This window comes from Fringilla coelebs, assembly GCF_963513975.1.
Source record: "Fringilla coelebs genome assembly, chromosome: 10".
Taxonomy (NCBI): domain Eukaryota; kingdom Metazoa; phylum Chordata; class Aves; order Passeriformes; family Fringillidae; genus Fringilla; species Fringilla coelebs.
This window is the reverse complement of record NC_140036.1, coordinates 25,185,916-25,197,318: the sequence shown is the minus strand read 5'-3', so window position 1 is coordinate 25,197,318 and position 11,403 is coordinate 25,185,916. Positions and strand designations below refer to the sequence as shown.

Below are 11,403 nucleotides of genomic sequence, written 5' to 3'. Positions count from 1 at the left end.
GGCAGCTGCCTGTTGGAGTAGGGGAACAAAACTCAGAGGGTCTGGAGGGGTTTGTACCCTCCAGGAACAATCACCTGCACGAGGCACTGAGCTCCAGAGCCAGTGCTGTGCGGAGCACAACTCCTGCACTCCTGCCTGGGGGCACAGCTGGGCTCAGGGAATGCACAGCTGGGCTCAGGGAATGCACAGCTGGGCTCAGGGAATGCACAGCTGGGCTCCGTGGGCACAGCTGGGCTCAGGGAATGCACAGCTGGGCTCAGGGAATGCACAGCTGGGCTCCGTGGGCACAGCTGGGCTCAGGGAATGCACAGCTGGGCTCCGTGGGCACAGCTGGGCTCAGGGGGCACAGCTGGGCTCAGGGGGCACAGCTGGGCTCAGGGAATGCACAGCTGGGCTCAGGGGGCACAGCTGGGCTCAGGGGGCACAGCTGGGCTCAGGGAATGCACAGCTGGGCTCAGGGGGCACAGCTGGGCTCAGGGGGCACAGCTGGGCTCAGGGAATGCACAGCTGGGCTCAGGGAATGCACAGCTGGGCTCTGTGGGCACAGCTGGGCTCTGTGGGCACAGCTGGGCTCAGGGAATGCACAGCTGGGCTCTGTGGGCACAGCTGGGCTCAGGGAATGCACAGCTGGGCTCCGTGGGCACAGCTGGGCTCAGGGGGCACAGCTGGGCTCAGGGAATGCACAGCTGGGCTCAGGGAATGCACAGCTGGGCTCAGGGGGCACAGCTGGGCTCAGGGGGCACAGCTGGGCTCAGGGAATGCACAGCTGGGCTCAGGGGGCACAGCTGGGCTCAGGGGGCACAGCTGGGCTCAGGGAATGCACAGCTGGGCTCAGGGGGCACAGCTGGGCTCAGGGGGCACGGCTGGGCTCAGGGAATGCAGCCACTCCTGCAGTCCAGGCATGTGTTGCCTACATTTGTGCTGCTGCTTTCCAGCACTGCCAGTGCTGGTGATCTCCCAGGCTGGGGTCTAAGAACCTGTGCAGCAGGATGTGCCGTGGGGAAAGAGAGAAGAAATTGATAGTGAAAGCTGAAATGCTAAAAAATTGTGATTTAATTGCTTATACAGACCCAAGTGTTCGGGAGTTGGCACTTTGGAAGTAGAGTTTACACACCAAAAGTGGTGTGTTAGTAACACTCAAGTAATAAATAAAATCTGCACCAGAATGGAGTTTTAGTTTGTTAAGTTTTTGAATATAGTGTGAAGGCACATTAACTTTTCTTAAAAATCTCTGTGCCAGAGGACATGATGGGCTGGAAGCTGGTGCCCTGGCCTCCCTGAGCAGGCTGAGTGCAGACGTGCTGTGGCTGCTGCCAGGCCGAGCAGGTCAGGACGAGCTGACACATGAAACGCTGAAATTGGGGAGCTTGCCCTAAAAACAGCGCAGAAGTGCGAAGGTCTGATGTAAAGAACAGCTGAAGGTAACCTGTAGCTTAACTATTGTTCACATTATTTACAGGCTGGATGTCCCTTTTTGTGTTTTGATGATTAGAGAGCAATTCTCAGATTTCATAAGAGCCCGAACAACGTTATTACAGCAATTACTGTGTTGCTTCACTCTAAAACGTCTTCACTGCCATATTTAGCAATGTGAACTGCAAGGTTATGTTAGAGCAGATTCATCACCTGGGTAATGCACAGGACTGGCTGTTTCTGCTTTTTAAGCAGAAAAGTGTCAGCAAGATCAGACCTTGCAACACGGGGAGGATTCTGCAGCGTTAGAACTGCAGATGTGAAGGTGGAGGTGCTTTTGTCAGGGGAAGAGTCTTGGAAGAGCTGACATTTCCCCTTCCTGATGTGGATTACTCCAGTCACTGTGTGATACCTGTCACTCACAGGGAAAGAAGGAGGAAGGTATCTGCCTTAGAACTGACTTCAAAGCTCAGTTCTTTTCCCCTCTGTCCTTGAGTTCCTCACCATGTGCTGAAAGGGAACCTGGAGCTCCAGGCCTTGTCTGGCTGATCCTTTCTGTAGGCTCAGGTCTGTTCTGGTGCCTTCAGTCCTCCCCTGTGCCCTGCTGGCTCTGTGCATGTGCCATCATGTGGGTCAGACCTTGGCTGCTTGACTTGTCTGCCCAGCTCCTGTTCAGGATGCAAATCATTGGTTTGCATTTCTAATTAATTGAAGCACGGCTGTGTGTTGTGAGAGTTTTCGGAGTACTCAGAGCTGGGGCAGCCTGGATGGAGGGATGTGTGTAGCTGTGCCAAGGGTCAGGACATCTCAGAAGAGCAGTTTGTCTCTGGGCACCTAGGAATTACCATGCTGTCCCTCTGAGGAGAGGCAGGAGGGTGCAGGTGAGGGTATAAAATACTTCCTTTTTCTGAAATAAGAGGAAAATAAAAAATTTGTATAAGCCTCTATGTACACAAATGAGTGATTTCCTATTAAACTCACCTGCTGAGTGCCCTGTAGTTCCCTTTCCAGGAACCCAATGACCTGTAGAGATGCTTAGGACAAGTGTCAGTACTTTCTGTGTGGAGCTGGCCCATGGGAGCCTGGGACAAGGGTCATTTCTGCAAAAGGGTTCAAAGCCTTGTGCCACTTTTCAGTTCCTAGGTTGTCTGGAGTGAGGACAAGCCATGCATGGGAACATTTGTCCGTGGGAAGGGAGAGCCCTGCTGCTGCCTGTGGTGTGATGGGCTGGACTGAGCACAGGTGGGGTGGTGCTGGTGCTGGCTGTCCTGTCCAGCACAGGTGGGATGGTGCTGGTGCTGGCTGTCCTGTCCAGCACAGGTGGGGTGGGAATGTTGTTGGCTGTCCTGTCCAGCACAGGTGGGATGGGGTGGTGCTGGTGTTGGCTGTCTATGCAGCACAGGTGGGATGGTGCTGGTGTTGGCTGTCCTGTCCAGCACAGGTGGGGTGGGATGGTGTTGGCTGTCCTGTCCAGCACAGGTGGGATGGTGCTGGTGTTGGCTGTCCTGTCCAGCACAGGTGGGATGGTGCTGGTGTTGGCTGTCCTGTCCAGCACAGGTGGGATGGTGCTGGTGTTGGCTGTCCTGTCCAGCACAGGTGGGGTGGGATGGTGTTGGCTGTCCTGTCCAGCACAGGTGGGATGGGAATGGTGTTGGCTGTCCTGTCCAGCACAGGTGGGATGGGGTGGGAATGGTGTTGGCTGTCCTGTCCAGCACAGGTGGGATGGGGTGGGGTGGGAATGGTGTTGGCTGTCCTGTCCAGCACAGGTGGGATGGGAATGGTGTTGGCTGTCCTGTCCAGCACAGGTGGGGTGGGATGGGGTGGGAATGGTGTTGGCTGTCCTATCCAGCTGCTCTGTCAGGGAACAGCGAGGGGTTTGCCCAGGGCAGCACCAGCACGTTCCAGGTGGGTTGGGACAGAAATCAGGTTTGGGAAAATGGTGACTGCTGTGTTGAATATGCTGGTAAACTTTGCAGAATTCCACAAATCCCTGGGCTGCCCTGCAGGAATGTGGGGAGTCCATGGCAGCTGCTGTGCTCCCTCCCTGCTCTGGGCTGCCTGCCAGGGGAGAGCGGCTCTCCAAACACGGCTCTGTTTGATCACGTGCAAAGCAAAATACTGCTTGGGGTGTTTGTTTGAGCCTTAAAAAACAGAGACCTAAACTATGAGCCATTTCATTGTTGTGATTTTTACTCCATCTGGAGGCAGTGATCTAAAACTTTGTAGAAAAATTGTGCAAAATCCCAAGTGCTAGTATTCAGGGGCTTTTTCCCTAAGCGCATCAAGCAGGTGTTCTGTCCTTGCAGTCACCTCCACTTTGCTACACAGTTTGGTAGCTTTGGCTCCCTTTTACCTACCTAAGAAACAACAGCTGAAAAACAGATGATTAAGACTCCTCAGAAACCTTTGTCACACCCTTTATTTAAGGACCAACTCATCCCATTTTGTGGTTACACCCACCCTAACACACGGGCTCTCAGCTGTGTGAGCTGCCAGTGTGTGCACAGCACTGCATGAGCCTTGATCACAAGCAGAAATCACAAAGTAAAAGAAATTTCTGCTCTTCATCTTAGTTTCTCAGTGCCACAGTGCTCTGCCAGTCCAGAGCTGGATGCAGTGAGTGCTGGGGGTCCCTGGGAGCTCTGTGCTCTCTGTGCTCTGCGGAGGCCACAGCTGGTGAACAGACCCTCCTCTGCCAGTGTTTGGCTCAGGCCCCTCTGTCAATTGTCACGCTGTGCCAGCAGGTTGGGAGGAACATTTCCAGCCTCCTGTATGCTCCTCTAAGCAGTTACTGAAGGGCTGACTGCTTCAGCAGCTAAGAATTTATTATATTTACTTTTCCTAAAGGAGCAAACTTAATCCTGTTAACAGTGTATGTGTGTGGGGAGAGCCTTTAATGCAACAGCATTTAATGTAAGAGGGAGACAGTGGCTGAGATAACACTGATTTATAGGGAGATTCAGAACCAATTGAAAGCTGGTTGGAGATGAGTTCAGTTTCCAGTTAGGAAGGGCGTTACAGCTGTGGAAGTCATGTAACGTGCCTGGTGGAGGAGATGAAGTGGGTAGAAGTTGCTAAATAAGACATACATCTCCCTATGTGGCAGAGGCTGGGGAACCCCAGGGGCAGAGATAATTAATGCACAGCAATCTAAAGCAGCTTTGAGAAAATCAGGTTGTACGGAGCAACCTGCTGGGTTGGATTAGGCTGCTCTAAACAATGAATTTCTAAAAATAGCAGTCTAGTGATGATCAAAGTGTCTGGCACGTGTGAGAGAGTGTAAAGCTGGCAGGAGAGCTGGGGGAGTAGGGATGGTTTGGACCCTGCTGTCCTGAAATAGTGACAGAAATTCCAGAATCTGTGGTTAGAAAGCAGTTTCTGTGCAGGCAGAGTCCCTGTGGGATGGGCAGGGGAGAGCCCTGTGAGTGGTCTGTGAGCTGGGGGTGCAGGGGGAGGCTCAGGCAGGGCCCCCTGCTCCCTCCCCTGGCCTGGGGCTGGGACTGGGAAGGGTGAAGGTGCCACCAAGGGGGACATCTCTACCTGCTGAGGGTAGGGTGGGGCTGAGCACCCCTGGCTCAGGCTGGGGGTGCAGTCCTGGCTGCTCTGCTCTCCTGGACAGGAGGTGTCCTGGGAAACTGGGGTATGAACTGGGGTACTGCCAGCACTGCCCTCCACCAGGTGCTGCTGGAAGCAGAGAGGGAGGGTGGTTAAACAGCTTGGGTGGCAGGAAAGTAATTACATGTGTGAGAGAGGCAAGGAGGGATGGGAAGGGACCGAGTCCTTCCCTCTGTTCCTCCTCTTGCCAGCTCTTGACGTGCAGCCAAGCTGACAGGGTAGGAATTACTGACATACACAGTCACCAGCTCTGGGGTTCATTCACTCCCAAATAAAGCTGGATTGCCCTTCAGAGCAGCGAGAGTCAGTAAGCTGCTCAGATGTTAGCAAGTGAGTTGGTTTGGTTTAAAGCAGATAGAATTAACCTGTGGATTGTCTTAGGCAGCTTGAGCAAGAGCCTTTTGGCCATTAGGGCTATGCAGTGAGTGTACTTAGAAAATCCATTTTGCTGCATTTATTGAATGTTAATATTACTTGTCAATCACTCTTTTGAGCTCTTCAGCAGAAGTAAACCAAACTGTTTATCAAATTCTCTATGGACATGCAGAGCAGAGTGTGCAGCTGCAGAATCAAGACTCAGTAGGAGATACTTGTGTGTCCAGTTCTGTTTTAGGGCTTGTCTGGGCTCTTCTCTGCAGAGCCTTTACCCTCCTGTAGAAGACCTTCTCCAGGAAGGGCTTGCACAGGAACAGGTAGATCAGGGGGTCCATGCAGACGTTGGTGGCTGCCAGCCACAGCGTGCTCTCCTTGGCCACGAAGAGCTGGTTCTGCAGGCGGCAGTCCATGTGGGCACTCGTCTGGCTCACGGTGTAGGGCACCCTGCTGAAGTGGAAGGGGGCAAAGCACAGGAAGAACACGGTAAAAATGATGAACACTTTCCCCTTGATCCGTTTTTCGCTTCTGTTGCCTTTCTTCTGTGTTTTCACATAAGACTCGTACACCTTTTTGGCAATGATTACATAAAATAGCAGCATGAGGATGAGGACAGTCCAGAAGATGAACTGGCAGACATAGTTGACAGCTTCGTGCCATTTGAGTCCCAGGGGGCTCTTCAAGGAGGCACACTTCCTCACGGACTGCGGCGTCGCTGCCTTGTTGGACAGGACCATGTTGGGCAGGGAGAGAACAAGGAAGAAGAGCCAGACCAGAGTCGCCAGGATCTTTGCTGAGCTCAGATTTTGCACCCAGAACTTCCCAAAAGGTCTCACAATCTTGAGAAATCTGTCGAAAGCGATGAGCCCCAGCAGCACGATGCTGATGTACATGGTGTCATAGAATATCACGGCTGAGAAGCGACAGACAAAGGCCCTGAGCTGCCACGGCGCCAGGCCAGAGTCTGTCAGGATCTTCAGGGGAAGCATCAGGGTCATTATGAAATCAGAAACCAAGATATTTTTCAAGTAGACGATGAAGGTAGATGTGCTTGGAATGTGGAAGAAAGCCCAGCAAGCCAGGCTGTTCAGCAGGAGTCCCAGGAGGAAGATGAGGGTGTAGAGCACTGGGAAGAGCAGGTGGGTGACGGTGGTGTCACGCTGGCACTGTGCAGAGGAGGGGGCTCCACTGGTGTTGCCCACAGAGCCCGTGCTTGCAGAGTCTCCCATCGTTGGAAACAGACTTGGGTGAGAAGGAGGGAGAGAACACAAAACACACCCTTCTGTAGGCAGTATTGCACGTTCCTTGCAGTGACAGCAGGTCTGCATGAATGAACCCCAAACCCGAGCCTGTGTTAAACAGCCCAACCAATTCCTCTTCTGGCTCATGGGAAATCTAAATCTTTGCTGAAATTTAAATCCTTTGCAAGCTAGCATCCAGGGAAAGTTAAAAAGGCTCATACTTATTTTGGAAGCCTAGGGTAATGTCAGCAGGGCTCAAGAGCAGACTGCCTGGAGCACTATTGGCCTTTCCATGGAAAAGTATTTTAGTGTTGAATAGAGATGTTAGAGCTATGGCCCAAAAGCCAGCCACTCCTGGCTGAGCGACTTCTGGCAATTCTTTCCAAGCACCCACTCTTTTCCTTTCTCAGCACAGCTTCAGATAGCATTTCCAAGATCAGCTGCACACGGTGGCTCCCAGCCCTGAGCACCAGCTGCCCGAGCACCCCACGCACCCCGAGCACTCCGACCCTGTGAGTACCTGGGCAAACCTGCAGCAGCTGTCACAGAGCCCTCTGTGGCTGTCCCCATCTCACCCGCTGCTCCTCTGCCAGCAGAAGCCTCCAGCAAAGTGTTAAGAGTGGGGAAATGTGTAGAAAGATGAGACGTTTTTCTCTCGGTGTGTGGTTTCCTTCCTCATTTTCAGTGTCGCCTGGGTTGGTCACATTGCTATCGCTTCTGTCTCTTCCCTTTGCTCTGCGTGAGAAAGCACACCATCTGCTCCTGAACTAGGAAAGGAAACCCTAGCCTGCCTCTCAGGACAGGCACGTTTCTGGGTTTGTGCGTGCATGGGACAGACCTGCTGCACCTGGACTGGCAGGATGAACAAACCCAGGGTGTTTCCTGACAGCATTCCAGGATAACCCTCAAATGTAGCTCCTGGTTGTTGTTGGTGTGTGCATTCCGTGTTCTGGATGGCACCAGTCATTGCCAAAGCATTACCAGGGTCTGCTCAGGGCCACCTGGCAGTGGAGCCCGGGGCTGCCCCCTCTCTTGGCCCTGGTGCTGCTGACCCGGGCTGGGCTGGGCTCTGCCTCTGCAGAGAGGATTCCTGGGGTTGGTCCATGCAGGCAGGAACGCACCGTGCTGCTGGCAGCCCCTTCCTGTCCTGGCAGCTGCTGCTGCGAGGAGAGCTGTGGATGGAGGGTGTGTTTGTTGGGTGCTGGAACTGGGTGCTGGAATTGGGTGCTGGAATTGGGTGCATTTCTCTGGGAGCTGAGTGTTTGTGTGAGGTTATTGCTGCCTGCTGGAGGGAAGCTCTGGCCCGGGGCTCACTGCTGTGGGGGCAGTGCTCCTGGTCAGGCATCTCCTGGGGCAGCTGTGCATTGCTCCAGAGGTGCTGGGGCTGCAGCTGGGCCAGGGGGTTTGTGCATCTGCCCCTGGGACATTTTGGTTAATGTGGGTGCTGGTGCCAGTGTTCAATGGCTGCTGAGAGCAAGCGGCCCTGAGGATGGCTGGGCTCAGCTCTGCCACCAGTGTGATGTGTCCCTGGCTGTCCCGTCGGCTCCCCACTGGTGACCACACAAGGTGTCACAGCCCACTGCAATGCCCCAGCACTGCTGCCCAAGGCAGTGCCTTCCAGGTGAGCTCTGGGTGCTGTTCCCAGCTGTCAGCAGGTGCCTGTGCACACCCTGCCCGTGGTGGCTCTGGGGACAGGTGTGCCTGTGGTGTCTGTTGTCTGGACAGCCCACCTGACCAGGGAAAGCAGCTCCTGCCTAAGTGCCCCTCTCTCTGCACGTGTGCAGAATGAGTTCTGGGTGGGAGTGGGGCACGTGGCACTGCCCTCCCTGGGCGTTAATGGGGGCTGCCTGGCCGTGGGCTGCTGGGGGAGCACCGGGGTGGCTGGACAGTGTTCCAGGGAAATCCTGGTGCTCAGGGCTGGAGCCCAGTTACTGACTGCCTCAGCTGGAGCAGGGCCCAGCACAGGCAGGCACAGTTGGAAGCAGGGTGGATTCATCCCAGTGGGCTGTCAGAGATGCACAAACCCCAAGGCCAAGGGTGGCAGGAGGTGAGCAACAAGTGAGCTGCCTTTTAATTTCTTAGGAGATTGAGTTTTGGTTGCAGAAGTGCCCTGGCAGGCAAGGACACGTCCCAGAAAGGATGGACAGGTGATGGCTTTGGCAGGCTGAGCTCTTGTGAGATGGGGACACACACTGCTCAGCTGGAGCTGTTTGCAGTGGTGATAAATGAACCACAACTTATTCCAATAGCCCACAATCTATTTCATGGGCAATTGCTGTGATACCTCAAAATGTCATGTACTTGAAAATACTTCCCTCTTTTTTTTTCAGGTTTTCCAAGTGCAAAAAGGGAAGTGGTTGAGTATTTTGTGTAGTGGAAAAAGCTGCCCATAATCATCACTAAAGAAGTTACCATGAGCCTGTCTTTCCCCAAGATCTCAGTATGATACTAATCGAGTGTTTGCATGTTTTCTAATATAATGTTCTCTGTGAAAACATACAGTTTCTTTTATTTATGTAGTAAGGGGAAGGATTTGGGGATTTAATTAATATCAAGATAAGCCTGATTATGAAATTATTTCCTCTCAAATACAACTATTAATTATTGGTCAATGGATTAGGAACTGCAAGCACAGAATGAGATAAGCAAAGTGTTATTCTGTTACCAAAAATCTGCCCAAATGGCTCTCTCTAGGCTTCTGTTTGCCTGCCAGCATACAGGCTGACAGCTCTCTGTATTGAAAATGACATCTACTGTGGATTTTATCTGCATTTCTCAGGTCCTGTGTCGTCATGAACGTTACTCTGGCCCAAGTTTAGCTATTTCTGCAAAATCTTTACAGTTCATGGTATTATCTGTAGCATTTCATGATTCCCTTTTAAGTTTTTCCTCACAGTTCCACCTTTCAGTTCAGACTTGTTCCCAGCAGTTCTGACAGCTGTGGAGGCTGGGGTCTGGGGAGCTCCTGTTTTGGCAAGGGTGGAGGCTGGGGGGACTCCTCTGGTATTTATTTAAGCTTTCTATTTTTGCAGCAGGGGTGGTGGTTCCAGGGTGGTTGTGCTTCATCTGCAGGGCTGTTTCTGGAGAAGCCAGTGAAGTTCTGGATGCCCCTCATGGGTCTGTGCTCCTGGCACCCTCAGTGTGGCCAGGAGGGAGAGCAGCCCCGGGGTCTAGAGCGGCGTCTCGTCAGAGTCATCCCCCTCGTTCTGCCCCTTGGCCTGTGCCCCCAGCCCCAACACTGCCCTGTGCTTGCACAGCATGTCCAGCAAGGACTTCCTGAATGATTTGCACAGGAAAAAGTATATGAAGGGATCCAGGCAGGCATTGAGGGACGTCAGCCACAGCGTGGTCTCCTTCAGGTAGAACAGAGCGTTCCGAGCAGAGCAGTCAAACACATCTCTCGTTTGGCTCAGGGTGTAGGGGATTCTGGTGAAGTGGAATGGCACAAAACAAACAAAGAACACAGCAATTATTATGAAAACCTTGAGATTGACGGTCTTTTTAGGTGCCTTCCCTGTGCATCGAGTCCTTTTGTAGGATTTGTACAGCTCCTTGCTGATCAGGATGTAACACACCACTATGACTGCTAAGTTAACCCAGAAGATGAGCTGACAGATGTAGTTTACAATTTCATGCCAGACTAAGCCAAACTCTGATTTCAGGAGAGCACACTTCCTTACGTTCTTGGGTGTTTTCTTCTTATTACTTAAAATCATGTTGGGCAGGGAGAGAGCAAACATTGAGAGCCAGATTGCAGTGGACAGGACCTTGGCGGCCAGGAGGCTCCGTGGAGAGGAGGTTCTGAAAGGTGAGGTGGCTTTCTGGTAGCGATCAACAGTTATCAGACCGAGGAACAGGATGCTGATGTACATGGTGAAGTAAAACACCACCTGGGTGACCTGGCACACGAACCCTCGCAAGACCCAGGACACCAGCTTGGCATCACTGAGGATTTTAAATGGAAAAGTCAGGATCATGAGGAAGTCAGAAATCACAGTGTTCTTGAGGAAGATAATGAAATAGGATTTACTGGATATTTTAAAGAAGACCCACATTGCCAGGCTGTTCATGGTGATCCCCACCAGGAACAGAAATGTGTAGAGTAGAGGGAAGATGACTTGGCTGATCCTGCTGTCGCTGGTGCAGTTGCTGTCATTCCTGGAGGAGCTGAATTGGGCTGTGGCTTTCATTTGCATTGTGGTATTTTTTCTCCCTGGAGAAACAAACAGAAAAAAAAAGAAGAAATTGAGAGTTTTATCTGTTGTGAGGCTTCAGCCCTTTCAGTCAGCTTTGAATTGTTGTGTTGTGGACAGGTGCACCCAGCTGGTGGGGCCTGGCTGGCCAGGGCAGCGCTCAGGTGTGTGGTGATGCAGCTGGTGCAGCTCAGGTGTGTGGTGATGCAGCTGGTGCAGCTCAGGTGTGTGGTGATGCAGCTGGTTCTGTCTGTCTGGGCTCTGCCAGTGGAAAACAGGCACTCGGGGAAGTGATGTGCTGTCAGCTGATGCCCAAATCCCTGACAAAGTTTTGTTTCTTCCTAGAAAGTAGAAGAAAAAGGCTTTTTCGTTGAAGAGTGAAGCAGGTTCGTGTGCCAAGTCCTGTGATGTGGGAGCAAGCCCTGGCAGAGGTGGGCAGGTGGTGGCCCAGGAGCCAGGGCAGGTCCCAGGAGGAGCTGGGTGCCCTGGGCAGAGGCTGCTCTCGGGCAGCCCCAGCAGCTCTTCCCCTCGGGGCAGGGGAGGGCAGGGCAGGAGTGCTCCTGGGGAGC

General features: G+C 52.8%; 2 protein-coding genes across 2 annotated transcripts; both read right to left on the bottom strand.

Annotated features, from left to right (window-relative positions):
* Positions 1-5,527: 5,527 nt before the first annotated feature.
* Positions 5,528-7,237, bottom strand: P2RY13 (purinergic receptor P2Y13). The gene is made up of 2 exons (XM_084212091.1): positions 7,162-7,237; positions 5,528-6,642 (listed from the first exon to the last, which is right to left on the bottom strand). The coding sequence occupies exons 1-2, from the start codon at positions 7,209-7,211 to the stop codon at positions 5,598-5,600; spliced, it is 1,095 nt and encodes a 364-aa protein (XP_084068217.1). The 5' UTR covers positions 7,212-7,237; the 3' UTR covers positions 5,528-5,597.
* Positions 7,238-9,811: 2,574 nt separating this feature from the next.
* On the bottom strand, positions 9,812-10,841 carry P2RY12 (purinergic receptor P2Y12; the record flags this gene model as incomplete). Its single annotated transcript, XM_084212468.1, has 1 exon — positions 9,812-10,841. Exon 1 carries the CDS (start codon positions 10,835-10,837, stop codon positions 9,812-9,814), a length of 1,026 nt encoding a protein of 341 aa, XP_084068594.1. The 5' UTR covers positions 10,838-10,841.
* Positions 10,842-11,403: the final 562 nt, after the last annotated feature.